At 40.0% G+C, this 14,724-nt stretch overlaps 1 protein-coding gene across 5 annotated transcripts; it reads left to right on the top strand.

Moving 5' to 3' along the window:
- The first annotated feature begins 5,865 nt into the window (after positions 1-5,865).
- LOC124126695 lies at positions 5,866-12,751 on the top strand. Of its 5 annotated transcripts, none has more exons than XM_048385209.1 (4): positions 5,866-5,930; positions 8,689-8,832; positions 9,126-9,197; positions 12,259-12,751. In XM_048385209.1, exons 1-4 carry the CDS (start codon positions 5,867-5,869, stop codon positions 12,729-12,731), a joined length of 753 nt encoding a protein of 250 aa, XP_048241166.1. In that variant the 5' UTR covers position 5,866; the 3' UTR covers positions 12,732-12,751. The 5 variants fall into 5 exon arrangements, with proteins under 5 accessions (XP_048241166.1, XP_048241165.1, XP_048241164.1 ...); XM_048385208.1 differs by having other exon boundaries at positions 8,689-8,844; positions 9,132-9,197; XM_048385207.1 differs by having other exon boundaries at positions 8,689-8,844; positions 9,129-9,197.
- The last annotated feature ends 1,973 nt before the right edge of the window (positions 12,752-14,724 follow it).

The following is a 14,724-nucleotide window of genomic DNA, read 5'->3' as shown; positions in this document are numbered from 1 at the left end:
GTAACCGACGCTTCTGACATTGGTGTGTCATATCCAACTGCCCTGACATTGGTGTGCTCATAACCGACTGCCCTGACTTTGGTCTGCCATAAACGACTTCCCTGTTATTGGTGTGTTTATACCTGACTGCCCTGTCATTGGTGTGTCATCAGCGACTGCCCTGACATTGGTGTGCCATAACCGACTGCCCTGACATTGGTGTGTAACAACCGACTGCCCTGACATTGGTGTATCATACCAAACTGCCCTGACATTAGTGTGTCATATCCAACTGCCCTGACATTGGTGTATCATACCCAATTGCCCTGATATTGGTTTGACAAAACCGACTGCCCCGAAATGGATGTGCTCATAAGCGACTTCCCTTACATAAGCGTGTCATAACCGACTGCCCTGACATTGGTGTGTCATAACCGACAGCCCTGACATTGGTGTGTTATAACTGACTGCCCTGCCATTGGTGTATCATAACAGACTGCCCTGACATTAACCTGTCATAACCGACTGCCCTGACATAGTTCTGTGGTAACCCACGATCCTGACATTGGTGTGTCATACCCAATTGCCCGGATATTGGTGTGTAAAAATCGACAGTCCCGACATTGGTGTGCTCATAATCGACTGCCCTGACAGTGGTATACTCCTGATCGACTGCCCGGACATTAGTGTGTCATAACCGATTGCCCTGACATTGATGTATTATAACCGACTGCCCTGACATTGGTAAGTTATAACTGACTGCCCTGACATTAGTGTGTGAAAATCGATAGCACCGACATTGGTGTGCACATAACCGACTGCCCTGACATTTGTGTGTCAAAACCGACTGCCCTGACATTTGTGTGTGAAAACCGACTGGCCCGACATTGGTGTCTTATAACCGACTGCCCTGACATTGGTGTCTTATAACCGACTGCCCTGACATTGGTGTGTCAAACCTGACTGCCCTAACATTTGTGTGACAAAACCGACTGCCCTGACATTTCTGTGTCAAAACCGAATGCCCTGACATTAGTGTGTCGTAACCGACGCTCCTGACATCGGTGTGTCATAACCCACTGCTGTGACATAGTCTGTCAAAACCGACTGCTCTGACATCGGTGCGTCGTAACCGACGCTTCTGACACTGGTGTATCCTACCCAACTGCCCTGACATTGGTTTGTCATAACCGACTGCCCTGACATCAGCGTGTCATAACCGACTGCCCTGACATTGGTGTGTCATACCCAAATGCCTTGATATTTGTGTGTCATAAGCGACTGCCCTGACATTGGTGTGTCATAACCGACGCTCCTGACATTGGTGTGTCATACCCAACTGCCTTGACATTGGTGTGTCATAACCGACTGCCCCAACAATGGTATGAAACTGATCGACAGACCTGACATTGGTGTGTTACAACCGACTGCCCTGACATTGGTGTGTCATAACCAACTGCCCCGACAATGGTATGAAACTGATCGACAGACCTGACATTGGTGTGTCGCAACCGATCGCCTGGCATTGATGTGTCATAACCCACTGCCCTGACATAACTGTGTGATAAGCGACTGCTCTGACATTGGTGTGTTGGAACCGACGCTCTTGACATTGGTGTGTCATAACCGAGTAGTGTAGTGTGTTGATACCTGACTTCCCTGGCATTTGTGTGTTGAAGCATGTACCTAAAAAAGTGGGCAAGTCAATATTATTTTTTGTACCTCATAATGTCTTTGAGGTCATAGTCAGTGATAATAGCGCGAGGCGTAAATATATTGTCGTGTTAGTCCACAAACACAGTTTTGAAAGTTATACTCTTGAATTGAGTTGAAGTTTCAAAATCCTAATCACATTTCCATCTCACATCTAAGGGCCCGACAGAGTTACAGTCACTACCACGAAGCCAACAGACAACGCGTGTGCAATATGATTTCGTTTCTACTAATCCCTGTATTGCCTTATCACTGATGTATTAGACTTCACAGAATACACGCCGTAATACAATCTTTTTAAACGGTAATGTTTACAGCCTGCCACTGAGTAGGTGTCGGATTTTCATAATGAGCCCTGCTGAATTCATGGCTGTAATAGTGCATATTGTTAGTATGACAGGTGCGTGACACAGAGGTTGCGTTCGGAATATTGATGATATTATAAAATTGAACATATGTTGTCTACACAAATAGCGAACCTGTGGGTGAGATTTAACTTGTATCACTTTGTATGATTTACTGTAGAGCCATGTGACTTTCTCAATTAAAGTATATTGGAAGCCTGACTTAAGCAATAATAGTTGGACATGTTCATGCAGGCAGATGGAGAATGATGTATAAATCAATATGTGCGTGTGGATGTTTGTGACTCGGGCAGTCAACTGTGACTCCGTACTTGGTAACAGATGAAGTTTAGCTTTGAAAACCTTACATTTATTTCTGTTTTTGCTGACATGGTATCTACCAGAATGGCATGTTTGTGTAATAGCTTGCATGGTGTTCAAGTGATGTGTAGATTGTGCTTAGTAACAAATGGAGGTTAGCTCCCGTTATTGCTGACTCGGTGATTGTGTAATTGTTTACTTGAGGCTCAGAAAAGATGAAAAGCCCTGAAAATTATAAACAATTTTTGTGAAATACAAAGCACAGTTATTAAACAACTCACAAAAGCAATGTTGGAAGGTATACATGAGTTATTCTATTGAGAATATCACATCTTCCTTATTAAATGTAGTCTTACCCCCATGGCATGTTCCGCCTTATATTTTGCACGTGGACATCCTACAAGTGATAGAACCACTGACTTTATTCACAGATGTCAGACAGTCACAAATACAGATGTGTGATCTTGTATGACAATGATGGTCGGTAGCTTAGTGGTTACAGCGGTCGCACGTCACGCCGAAGATCCGGGTTCGATTCCCCTATGGGTACAATATGTGACGCCTTTTTCTGGTGCCCCTCGCCGTGTTATTGATAAAAGCGGCTAAAACAACAACAACTCACTCACTCACTCTACAAAGTGAAGCAAACCATGCAATACACGTCATCCAATGGGTAACAGGAACAATGTTCATTTTGATAGCATGATAAGCGTCTGTGAGCATTCAGATGTCTGGGCTCTAACTTATCTTCCCTTCTTGTGTTCTGTTTCTTCTTGCATCGCAATCGGAATCGGAATTTACTCTCGGACTTGCAAGTTCAGGGAAGTTGGCCAAGGCATATCAATAACAATCAAATAGGCAATTCCCTTCCACTGATTTACCCACATGAACTAGATATAAAGGAGACCAGTGAAACCGCCTCATATGTTTCCTATTTAGATCGGGGCGGTGGGGTAGCCTAGTGGTTAAAACGTTCGCTCGTCACGCCAAAGACCCGTGTTCGATTCCCGACATGGGTACAATGTGTGAAGCCCATTTCTGGTGTCCCCCGCCGTGATATTGCTGGAATATTACTAAAAGCGGCGTAAAACCATACTCACTCACTACTATTTAGATCTATGCATAAAGATTCAGAGTTACAAAACACTCTTCACAAGACTGTATGACAAGACGGATGACTTCACCTTTCCAATAGTCAACTTTCCCTTCATGTCGAGCAATATTCCTGCAGCTCCAGTCCTTGGTGACGACAATACACGACTTTTGAGGTATAACCGAGCATGCTCTTTCTACCAAGTTTCAAAAAGGGTCATTCAACTCTTGCTCAAAAGCTGTTTCATCAATGTTACAACATTCAAGGGCTCAGTTAAGCTTTCAAAACGTTTTATGGTAGACATGTGGAGGACATTTCCAAATTTGACAATCCAGTGACAAAACTGATGTCCGATGCATTTCCCTACTCTGACTTGTACAATATGTTTCTGTGTTTTTTTCATTTGAACAATTGATTTGGCGTTGCCACCGGTGGAGCAGGATACGCTAACAGTCGGTCTCATCACTATTTAATAGTTACTCATAAACACATGCCCATGGCAGTCGTACTCATACAATTAAGTATTCACGTGTGTGACGTGTGTGTCAGGTGGTGTCATTCATTCATCAATTAGAATTTCATAACTATTTTGCCTTTCACTCCCAATGGAATCAGGTCAGATAATCGCGACTGGTTATTCTATGGTGTTGACGTTTGATATTTACTGTCAAAGGATACTTTTCAACATGCACTTGTTCTGAAACATCTTTCAGTTGTGTGAACTATTGATTTAGATTGCATACAACCCTCATGTTTTGTACATTGCCCCTGCCTGTGTTAAACAACACAAATGGTTTTGTATGTTTATGGACGCTCTTATCATGCATTTGCATTCATTGTCATACTACAGAATGATGAACTGATATTTCACACATTCAGAATATTTTATTGATTTATTAAACGGTAGTGTCAGCTGATTTAGCCAACATGTTGCATCCTCTATTAGGCAACAGTTCCCGAATATGCAGTCATCTCATTACCATAAGGTTTCCAACGATACTTTCAGCTGATATATTGTTCAGACTTTTCATAATGAGTTATTTCAAGTTTTGTTATTGAGACATGCAATTGTCACATGGAATACAAATTGTGACTATTGTTGTATAGCATAATTACATACACGAAGGTGAAGAAATATACTCGCGTGTGGTGTGCACACTCAGCGCTGGGGCAGAGGCAATGCTACATCTATTACCAACAGCTGTCACTTGCTGGTTCTGTAAACACAGCCATTAACGCCTGTGTACTGATACATGATATGTGAAGCGATCAAGGCCAGGTGTAAAGATGTGTATCACGTAGTGCACTATAGCATGAAATGTACAGTCGCAATTACACCCTAGCATGATGCCTGTCCTATCAGTGTCTCATCTTACCTTCTGTTACTCATTCATCAATAACTAAACGGAGATAATATCAACGTTTCAGCATGCATCAGTTAACCTTCACTGATGTAAACATCTATATTTAATGTACAAAAAATAAGGATGACAGTTTTTTACCAGCTCAAATACAATATATGAGCAAAGAATTTAGAAAATAAAATGAGGATTTCAATCGTTATATGTTGGATTGTTTAGTGTTTGTAGGAAGCAAAGGATTTATAAAGTAGTTTCAAGGAAAATACATTTGTGGCACATTCTATATTTAATGTACAGAACAAATTTCTGATGACATTTCTTTTACTAAAATAAAATGAATGAAAAAACATGTAAGAATTGGTTTGAATTTTATTTGGAGGTGTAACCATGAATTATTGAGCGTAGCTGGTAAGGGTTTGATTAAAACATGTTTATGTGATACGAATAAGTGATTAAATGAGAATATATTTTCGCTCTGTTTAGCAATATTCTAGAAATATTACGTCTGGAGACACCACACATGGGCCACACACGCTGTAGCCATGGATGAAATAGAACCTGTGCCATCATCGCGACGAGCTAACCCCTTAAGCACTGGGCTATTCGTTGCCATAGAGAATGAAATCAGGCTTTGTCATTTTCTGTCTGAGGGTATTTACTGAAAGTCATGTTGGTATGAACAGCACGGACTTTTGTAAACATGTACATCATGGGTCAACATTTTGTTCGCATGTGTCTACTAATGCTTGAACAGCCGATTTCCTATATTTAGCTATATGGGTTCATACACTGAAACAAACGTAACATGTTTTTATGCAGACATTCATAAATCACTTTTTGAGACTTTGAACATGTTACACATAGGCTATATGTCAGCAGCAACTGTCAAAAATATGACTAATGAATCGTTCACACCCTACTCGAGTGTGATATTTATCTTTCAATCAACTGTAACGTTTGGTAACATTTGTTTTAAAGGATGGTGCACGAGTAGGTGTTAGGTCCTGGTAGATGAGTATATATGTCTCCCACTCTACCTTCACTATCAGTGTGGAATGAAGTCAATGACGATGCTGCATACAACGTTCATCCTCCTCCTCTGCGTGGAACTCGTCGCAGGTGACTATAGTTTCAATTTTCTTTATGAATTATCATAATATGTGTGTTGAAGATGTTAACTTCTTAACCTCTAATGCTCAAGAACATACCTTTCACTACCAACATAGAATAATACCGATGATATAATGTATTAGCACAAACCTTTTTTTAAAATCTGTAATTAAGTCGTAATTAAGTAATTAAGTTACGAATATGAACTAGTGGGCTATTTTAGGGGGACTGTGTGTGTTGTTGAACGCCACATTCAGCAATATTGCAACTATATGGTGGCGGACCAGACAAACCAGTGATTGATATCATGAACAACGATCCATGACTTCCGGGTATGATGGCATGTATCAACCATGTGATGAGGCCTGACCACCTCATTCATTTAGTTGCCTTTTACGACTATCATAGGTTGTTGGGGATCAGGAATTGTCACAGGGGATCACCATATGGAGATGGTAAACTAAGAAAATGATATGGATTCTAGAAATTTAGCAAACGTTGAATAACTAACTAACTTGCTCAATAAGAAAATCACGATTCAAGCCATTTCGTATTACAGCTGTTGCTTTTATAGAGATTGAAATAGATACACAACTGCCTAAAAGTTCATTCCCCTAACAGGAGTTGAGTATTATAGCTGCTGCTTTTATAGAAATTGATATGAATATTGTACTTGTGTAGTTTCGTCACAAGCATTCAATAACACATATACAGTTGAGGAAGCTAAGCCAAATGACTTGAGGGGCATTCAAACAACTAGTAGGTATATCTTGTTGTATTTAATAGGTTGTAAGAACTGAAGTTGGTATTGATTTGACAAGTCACGTATTGTCAATGTTTATTGTTTATTGTTTAAATCAAATATTTTAAAATAAGCATTCTTAACATGCAAAGTGAGCATCTGTTTCTATATCGTTTGTGATTAAACACGAACAAGGTGCAACCTTTGACATCCATGTTCTGTCAATTGATCGATCCAAAACAAATTCAAAAACCAAATCCAAACTTTTGGATGTATTTTGTCAAATGTGGCCAATTTCATCCAAGGAATATTGAAAACAAAATAGAGTCACCACTGTGCGCGATGTCGCGTCTGCCACGGCGGTACAGGTCAGGATTTGTGCTTAATTTTTCCAATCATACATAAATATTTTTAATTCCTCAATTCTTGCCATGATTTAAACTCATGCATATTCTCCATAATCTCAGCCAATGTATGCAACACTATGGAAAATGGATCCTCTTGTAATAGCCGAAAATGCAAAAGGGTGTTAAATGGGAGGTTTGAAACGTTTACATTTTCAAACGAGAAGATTTCGGAGCACGAGTTTGTTTTCACTCTTGATTTATGTTGATTTCGCCTGGGCAACATGTCAAAGTCGCTTTGCTTGTTTAGAAAGCATACATGTAAATATCACGTGGTTTTAATACTCAGTATGATAGGCTGCACACATACCACATGTCGCACGATGAAAGAGCATGTCTTATGTCCAACAAGTTGCATACAATGAGGGGCGGTCGGGTAGCATAGTGGTTAAAGCGTTCGCTCGTCACACAGAAGACCCGGGTTAGATTCCTGACATGGGTACATTGTGGTAAGCCCATTTCTGGTGTCCACCGCCGTGAAATTTCTGGAATATTGCTAAAAGCGGCGTAAAACTATACTCACACTCACTCACACATTTAATGATGGCCGAGATGTCACATAGCTTTGTTGCCCTCAATTATGGCCACGATAAAGCGATGAAGTGATAAAGCGATAACACAAGACGCGAAAAGTATACCAAGAGATGAGAAAGCAATGCCATGGGACGAGAAAGGTATAACACGAGATGAGAAATCGATACACGAGATGGGAAAGCAATATATTGAGAAAGTGATAGAGGGATAGATGGATAGAGCGATTAAGTGATAGAATGATATGAGAAAGCGATAAAGGAAGAAATTAAAGCGATAAAGCAAGAAAGTGAGAAAGTAATAGAGCGGGAAAGCGATAAAGCTTGAAAATGATAAAGTGAGAAACCGATCTTTCCCATAATGTCGTACATTAAAAAGTTTTTTGCTGCTTTTCAGTGATCCCTTCCTATAACTGTCAACGCTGTTTTACCTTTTATACCTGGAACGTTTCAACATTTTGTAGTAGAGATAAATTTGTTAGATATACATACAGAATGTTATCTCGTTTCGTTTGCATACACGCATGTGTTTACTTTCTTGTTTTGTAGTAAATTAGAAAGATTCACATTCAGTACAACGGAAAAGTCTTGTTCTTTTACCTTAATTCTTCAAAACTCCTGAGAAAGTCCGCGGATTATTTACGATTTAGTTGGAAACTTAATTGCCCCTTTTAGAGGAGTTATAGGCTAAATGCCTACCACCCCAAACCTCCCCCCCCCTCTCTCTCTCTCACTCCCCAACCCGTCGTCGACACAAGCGTTGTGTAGGATGAACATTAGTTATATTCCTCCATGTTTAGACTAACATGCTCTTGGATACTTGTGAATATTGTTCAATGTTCATTACTTAAAACTGAAAACTAAAACATTACTATTGATATGTGTAGTTATCCCAAGTAAAGATATCAACGTGATAACACCATCGTAATACCAATAGGAGCGGTGAGCTACGGGTTCGATTTCAAACATTTCTGGTGTCCCCCGCCGTAATATTGCTAGAATATTGCCAAAAGCCGTATAAAACCATACTCACTCATTGACCGTGGTGTTTATTAAATTACTATATGCAAACTTTGCTTTGAGTTTTGTGGGTGTTGCTTTGACGAAAAACAAAACTGATGTCATTACTCCGTGCTCGGCTTCAGCGAACAGGCAGTTCTTGCATGAGCTGAGGTCGCTACTGAGCCTCTATCTGGGGGAGAAGGTTTTACAGCCAGTGACCTCCACTCCACAAAGTAGCAGCTCGGGTAAACACGACTTTGTGTCACTGTGTATGTTTAGTCTTTGATGTCAGAAAGGTATATATGAGATGGTGATTTCAGTACTTGATGATTACTTTCAATTTGTGATTGTTCACATTCGTCTGTATTCTACTGTTTACATTCTGTGCTGAAATCATTTAATTTCAACTCATGCATTACATACTTTACCAATACAGCACACATAAAGATTAGCACACATCATGTCTCTCCCTGTCAAGTATTTATTTGTTAATATTGAAATCTGTGTTTTTTCTGTGTATTTGTAGGAGGAGGAGGAGCGATGTTCACTCGGTGGGGAAAGACAACATGTCCGTCTGGAAATGATGTCATGTATAAAGGTAAAACATTTCGATACATACGTTTTCTAAAAGTTAAAAGAGAGTAAATCACTTTGTCAGATGGATTTACTTTTGATGTTATCTGAATATTTTCAGGGTGTCAGTTCAATCGAAGTTAACTTATAGGATGGTATCATCTCATGCATAAGTGATCTTTGCTGGGACATATGCAGTTAACACGAAAAGGCCGGTATTGAATCTACTTTGTTACATGACATGTACGCACAACGAAAACAATCCCATGTGTACAGTGTGTGTAACTGTACATTTTTCAATGTATTTATTTTGGAGATTTAACGCTGCGCATTCGCGATCGGTTCCAAATCTAGCACAATTAAATCTACAGCTAGCCTTGTTCTACAGTGAAACCACAAAATGTTTTTCTCTATTCTACCATTAAAAGTAGACTTTTGGTGTCAACGAAGTTATATTGTGAGGTGAGGCGAAACGGGGTTTAACGTGGTGTTCAAAATGGATTTCACCGCTTATACAGCGAATTGCTAGAGTCGTGCGTGTGTGCCCGCGTGCATCGTTATTTTATTCCATTAATGCTTGCAATCGAGCATGCTTTTTCCACGAAGATACTCTTACTGAAAAGTTGTTTGATCAGGGCTCAACATTCAAGGCATCAGTGAAGCTTTCAAAAAGTGTGATGGTTGACATCTGGAGGATATTTTCAAATTTGACACATGAGTGACCAAACTTATGCCTGCTGCAATTCCCTCCTTTTGCCATATGTGCTCGAGCTTATTCAGGTGAACATTCGACTCGACTTTGTATGTACTTCTGACGGGTGACACCGGTGGGGCAGGATAAGCTCACCTTTTCGCGGACAACTGGTATCATCACTGTTTGATAGTGATTCATATGCACATGCTTATGACATAGTCGGAATTGTTCAACGGAAACGGTTTCGTCTCTTTTATCGTAAAAGACTTTAACACCTGCTGCGTGTAATTTAAAACAAAAACAGGTAAACAGTAGCATTTAGACAACCCAGGTATAGTCAGGGATGATGAACTTTGCTAGTTAGACAAAGTAGACACGTTGGTCAAACCATTTTACTGTTAACAGGGATGCAGAAAATTAAAACAAAATGATATTTTATTGCATCATGTATTTAGCACTTATCACCACAAACATAATGTTGTCAGCAAGAATAAGACACTTCATTGTTCATGTCAAACATTACATTTATTAATTCAAGCCTACTCTCCAAGAAGATGTGCAACCCTATCAGTATAGTCGATCAGAGATACTTCATTGTTCAATAGATGTTCCTTCTCGCGTCTTCTCCGCGAAGTTAGTTACTCATTTCACTGATAGATCTTAATTGGCAAAAACAGTTCAATTTAATATTATCTCTTTACTAAGTGTTTGAATCTATTGTCTGTTATTAATCTTTTATTGTCAAACTAGGTCAGTTACATTCTTAACTGACAAAAGAATAAATATTTGAATAAATACACTGCTTTTAATTTCTCTCTTAGCTTAAGTTTGCGGAAACCTGGTATCATGTGAGTCCATCATTGGCCACCATTGGCCTGATGACTCCACGATACATCCTGCCTGTAGAACCAAGAAGCCTGTGGATGACACTTAGTTGAACGGCAACCCAGTCTTCCTGAAGAGCTTGACATTATTGCTGCGGCTTCTGTGGCCCTGTTTGTTAAAGACGTGAACGTCTGTCTAAGGCATCCCACAAATCCTTAATTGGGTTCAAATCAGCCCAAGACACCTTTACAAATCACATGACTTAAACTTGAACACTGCTTTTCAGGTTCCAAAGAAAACGATTCATGCAAATGTCAAACGCTATCAAACACAACAAGACCGCTGGTGTGAGACTTTATCAATACGAAGGATTGGTTGGTTGTTGTTTTACGCCGCACTCAGCAATATTCCAGCTATATAACGGCGGTCTTTAAATAATCGAGTCTAGACCAGACAATCCAGTGATTAACATCATGATCATCAATCCACGCATTAGGATCGATGACATGCATCAACCAAGTCAGCGAGCCTGATAACCGGATCCGTTAGTCGCCTCTTACGACAAGCATAGTCGCCTTTTTACGGCAAGCATGGGTTGCTGAAGACCTATTCTACGCCGGATCTTCACGGGTCTCAATACGAAGGAGACCGCCTCCGTGGTCTAATGGTAGAGTATCCACCCGGAGAGCGGAGGGTCCGGGGTTCCATCCCCGACTGCGTCATACCAAAAGACGTTAAAAGATGGTACTTGTTGTTACCCTGTCTGGCGCTCGGCAAGGATGACAAGGACTGGTCGGCTCAGAGTCTGTAAACTGTGTCTGAGTGGGGTATTCATTTTAAACTGCGGCATCAGTCCGGACTAGTACAAGCAGCCACACAAACACACACACGTACATGCACGTAGCTATATAAGTGCAATAATCTTGGACGCGACGTTAAACCCATTTCGCCTCACCTCACCTCAATACGAAGGAACGTGCAGACTTCATTTTCACGTAGCAGGGCTGCTTTTCTGGGAGATGAACTTTGAATATCGTAGTAAAAACCACAATTCTACATTCTGTAACCTAAAATTATACATATTGTTATTTGAAAATGCATACCATCAATGACTGAGAAAGAAGAACGTTTCTATAAATATTTGTAAATCAGATGTTACATATGAATCGTTGTCGTTGTACGTGACTTACATGTTACCTACGTTCAGCACACCTGACAACGAGCTTTGACTGGAACTTATTTTTCGGAAAATGGATGTTTCCAACAGAAATGAATGGGTCATTTGTTTTTCTTCCACGCCTAAGGACTAAATGCATATATATGCATATTGTGCCGTACATTTCAACAATTTCGATGTATTATATTTTGTTAAAGGGGAGGCTTACGGGTGAGAGTGATAAATAGAACTTGTTTAGTTTTTGTTATATGAGCAACCGAGTCTTGATTAATCATTATCGCCTTGCCATGGGATCCGCAAAATTAATTAACTAAGACATTTTGATGACTTCACTATTTAATAAAGATTTTATGTCTTCCCACAGAATAAAAGTTCCTTTAAATTTCTCAGGTTATGCAGGTGGAAGCCATTACACACACAAAGGCGGGCCTGGGACAACTCTGTGCCTTCCTGACCCTCCGATCTACGCCAAGCATACTACAGCAGGATCAAGCAGTCATCTCTATGGGTCTGAGTATGAAACTTATCAATCAACAGGACCTCTGCACAACATGTTTCAACACGATGTTCCATGTGTGGTGTGCCGCAGTCGTCACAGGAGGAGTGCTGTCATGGTCCCTGCCAGGAATGAGTGCTTCCCTGAGTGGCATCTGGAATACAAGGGGTACCTCTTCGGGGGTGGCACTGTTCACACAGGTTCAAGTGATTACGTGTGTGTAGATGAAGACCCAGAATCCATAAAGGGAGGCCATGCAAACAAAGACGGACATCTCCTGTACCTGGTCGAGTCTATCTGTGGTGCTCTGCCATGTCCACCATATGTAAATGGCTGGGAGATGACTTGTGCTGTTTGTACAAAATAAATATATATAGTCCATATAGACCATACCATCTGTCAAATATGTACATTAACTGTCTCTTACATACATCCGATAAACACATTCGGTTTTCATATCCATATAAACTGTGTATATAAGTGTACTGAGGTGCATGTGGCACAAAGAGTAGCATTTGACATGATTGTCTCATTGTGTAAAGACAGACTTACCACATTGACCTGTCAGGCTGGAGTGAGTGAGTTTGGTTGTCTCATTATATAAGGATAGACCACGCTGACACGTTGCCGTTTAGTTATTGCTGGCTGGAGGTCCAAGCTGCAAGTTATCGCCACTGAGGAACTTCTGGTCAGTGTCATTACACAAGGCCATTAACATGCATGTTTCGCTGATTGATAAAGGTCCAACATTGCAGCATATCATCTGAATCGATCAATCACATAGTGGTTTATACCATACCGTTACATTAACAAATACTGTATACGGAGTATCAAGACAACTGACGTAATATAAAACCATGATGAAAGAAACTTGTAGCTGTAAGTTTCCTTTTTGGACAGAAGACTGGTTCAAATTTGCAGTATGTAATCAAACCATGTTTCATTGATTACACACGTAGCTCAAAGTAACTCTAAATGAAGTGTGTATTTATTGTTCTCTTGCCCAAAATAAAGATCCATCCTGAATGTTTTTGTGTGGTCTAAACTTGACACTAAATAACAAAACCACAGTTTTATTAACCAGTCTGTTTTAATGAAAATAGTTAGATTGTTTATTATATACGTTGTCAGTGGTTAAAACCCCCTTTTAACTGATGTGAAATGAATTGTGTCGTAACACAAGAGACATAATGACGTGAATTCAAAACTATGGATAGCTACAAACTCTGTGAGAATTAGGGAAATTCCTGGCTGAATCGACAGAAGCACTGATTTGGTAGAAGTGTAACTTGACGCTTTAAGCAATACCCTATCAAAATCATAATCATAACTACGTAGCAGAGCCAAACTATGAGTGGAAGTCACATGTAGATTCAGTCATCATTTGCTACACAACAGTGGATAATACTGATGTACATGTAAAGTATGTCCATTGTAAAAAAACACGCACTATCACCTGTGACCACGTAGAACTGCTATGAGATGTAGTGCCTTTTCTATCATCAATTTATTCTATCATTAATACTGGATTGGCTTGTAGGTTCCTCGTCACCATGAATCATACGACTATTATACAAAGTAGACTCACGAATCCAATGTAGGCCTTCTTCCAGCTGGTGGGATGCAGCTATATTTATGGTAGTGAAGACCAATTTCATCTTGTTCTTCCTTTGTATAAAATGTTTCACCCTGATGTCCCATTTACCGTCACAGGTAGAGTGTGTCGTAATCCTTACCAGGAACGATTGCTTTCCTGGGTATTATTTTTGTTAGACACAATAGATACTGCTCTTATCACAGTTGGAGTCTGAACACAGAAATGTGTAATGAACACAGCTTGTATTATAAACCATCAGCTACAGTAGTTCACTGCTGTTCAGTATACTGGGTTGCTCGTTTGCTAAAATGGTTCCTCATTGAGAGCCATATATAATGTGTCGTTTTTACTTTAAAGCCCCACACTTACTATAAATAGCCCGCAAGGTGGCGGTGTTTCAGTTTCGAATAATGACTGACAATGTAAACACAACCATGTGTCGGGAGAAGCTTTTTGAAAACCATATGGGAATAAGATCACCATTGACCGTCACACTTCGTATCAGCTTGGATGACAAACCATGGATACAACAAATGGCTCCATATCTAGATATAAGTCAATAAATTTTGTGTAGTTTTATCATAAAAAATCGAATCGATCGTGTTTGGCGTCAGCATCAATCACAGTGGGCAGAGCTTGTTTACGGTTGCGCTATAAATAGCAAAGCACATGGTCATGTGTACATGTGACACATTCAGTTTATTTGTGGTCAAAGTGCATTGTGTTGTGTATTTTTACGGTAGAAAAGCAGCAGAACATCGGT

The sequence above is a fragment of the Haliotis rufescens genome, unplaced genomic scaffold, assembly GCF_023055435.1.
Source record: "Haliotis rufescens isolate VD_foot unplaced genomic scaffold, xgHalRufe1.0.p SCAF_56, whole genome shotgun sequence".
NCBI lineage: Eukaryota > Metazoa > Mollusca > Gastropoda > Lepetellida > Haliotidae > Haliotis > Haliotis rufescens.
This window is presented reverse-complemented; position numbering and strand designations above follow the sequence as displayed.

Coding starts and splice junctions, on each gene's coding strand:
- LOC124126695 (XM_048385206.1), top strand. CDS start 5,867: ATGAAGTCAATGACGATGCTGCATACAACGTTCATCCTCCTCCTCTGC. Junction 5,931..8,688: donor CTGCGTGGAACTCGTCGCAG/GTGACTATAGTT, acceptor TGAGTTTTGTGG/GTGTTGCTTTGACGAAAAAC. Junction 8,845..9,125: donor TCCACAAAGTAGCAGCTCGG/GTAAACACGACT, acceptor GTGTATTTGTAG/GAGGAGGAGGAGCGATGTTC.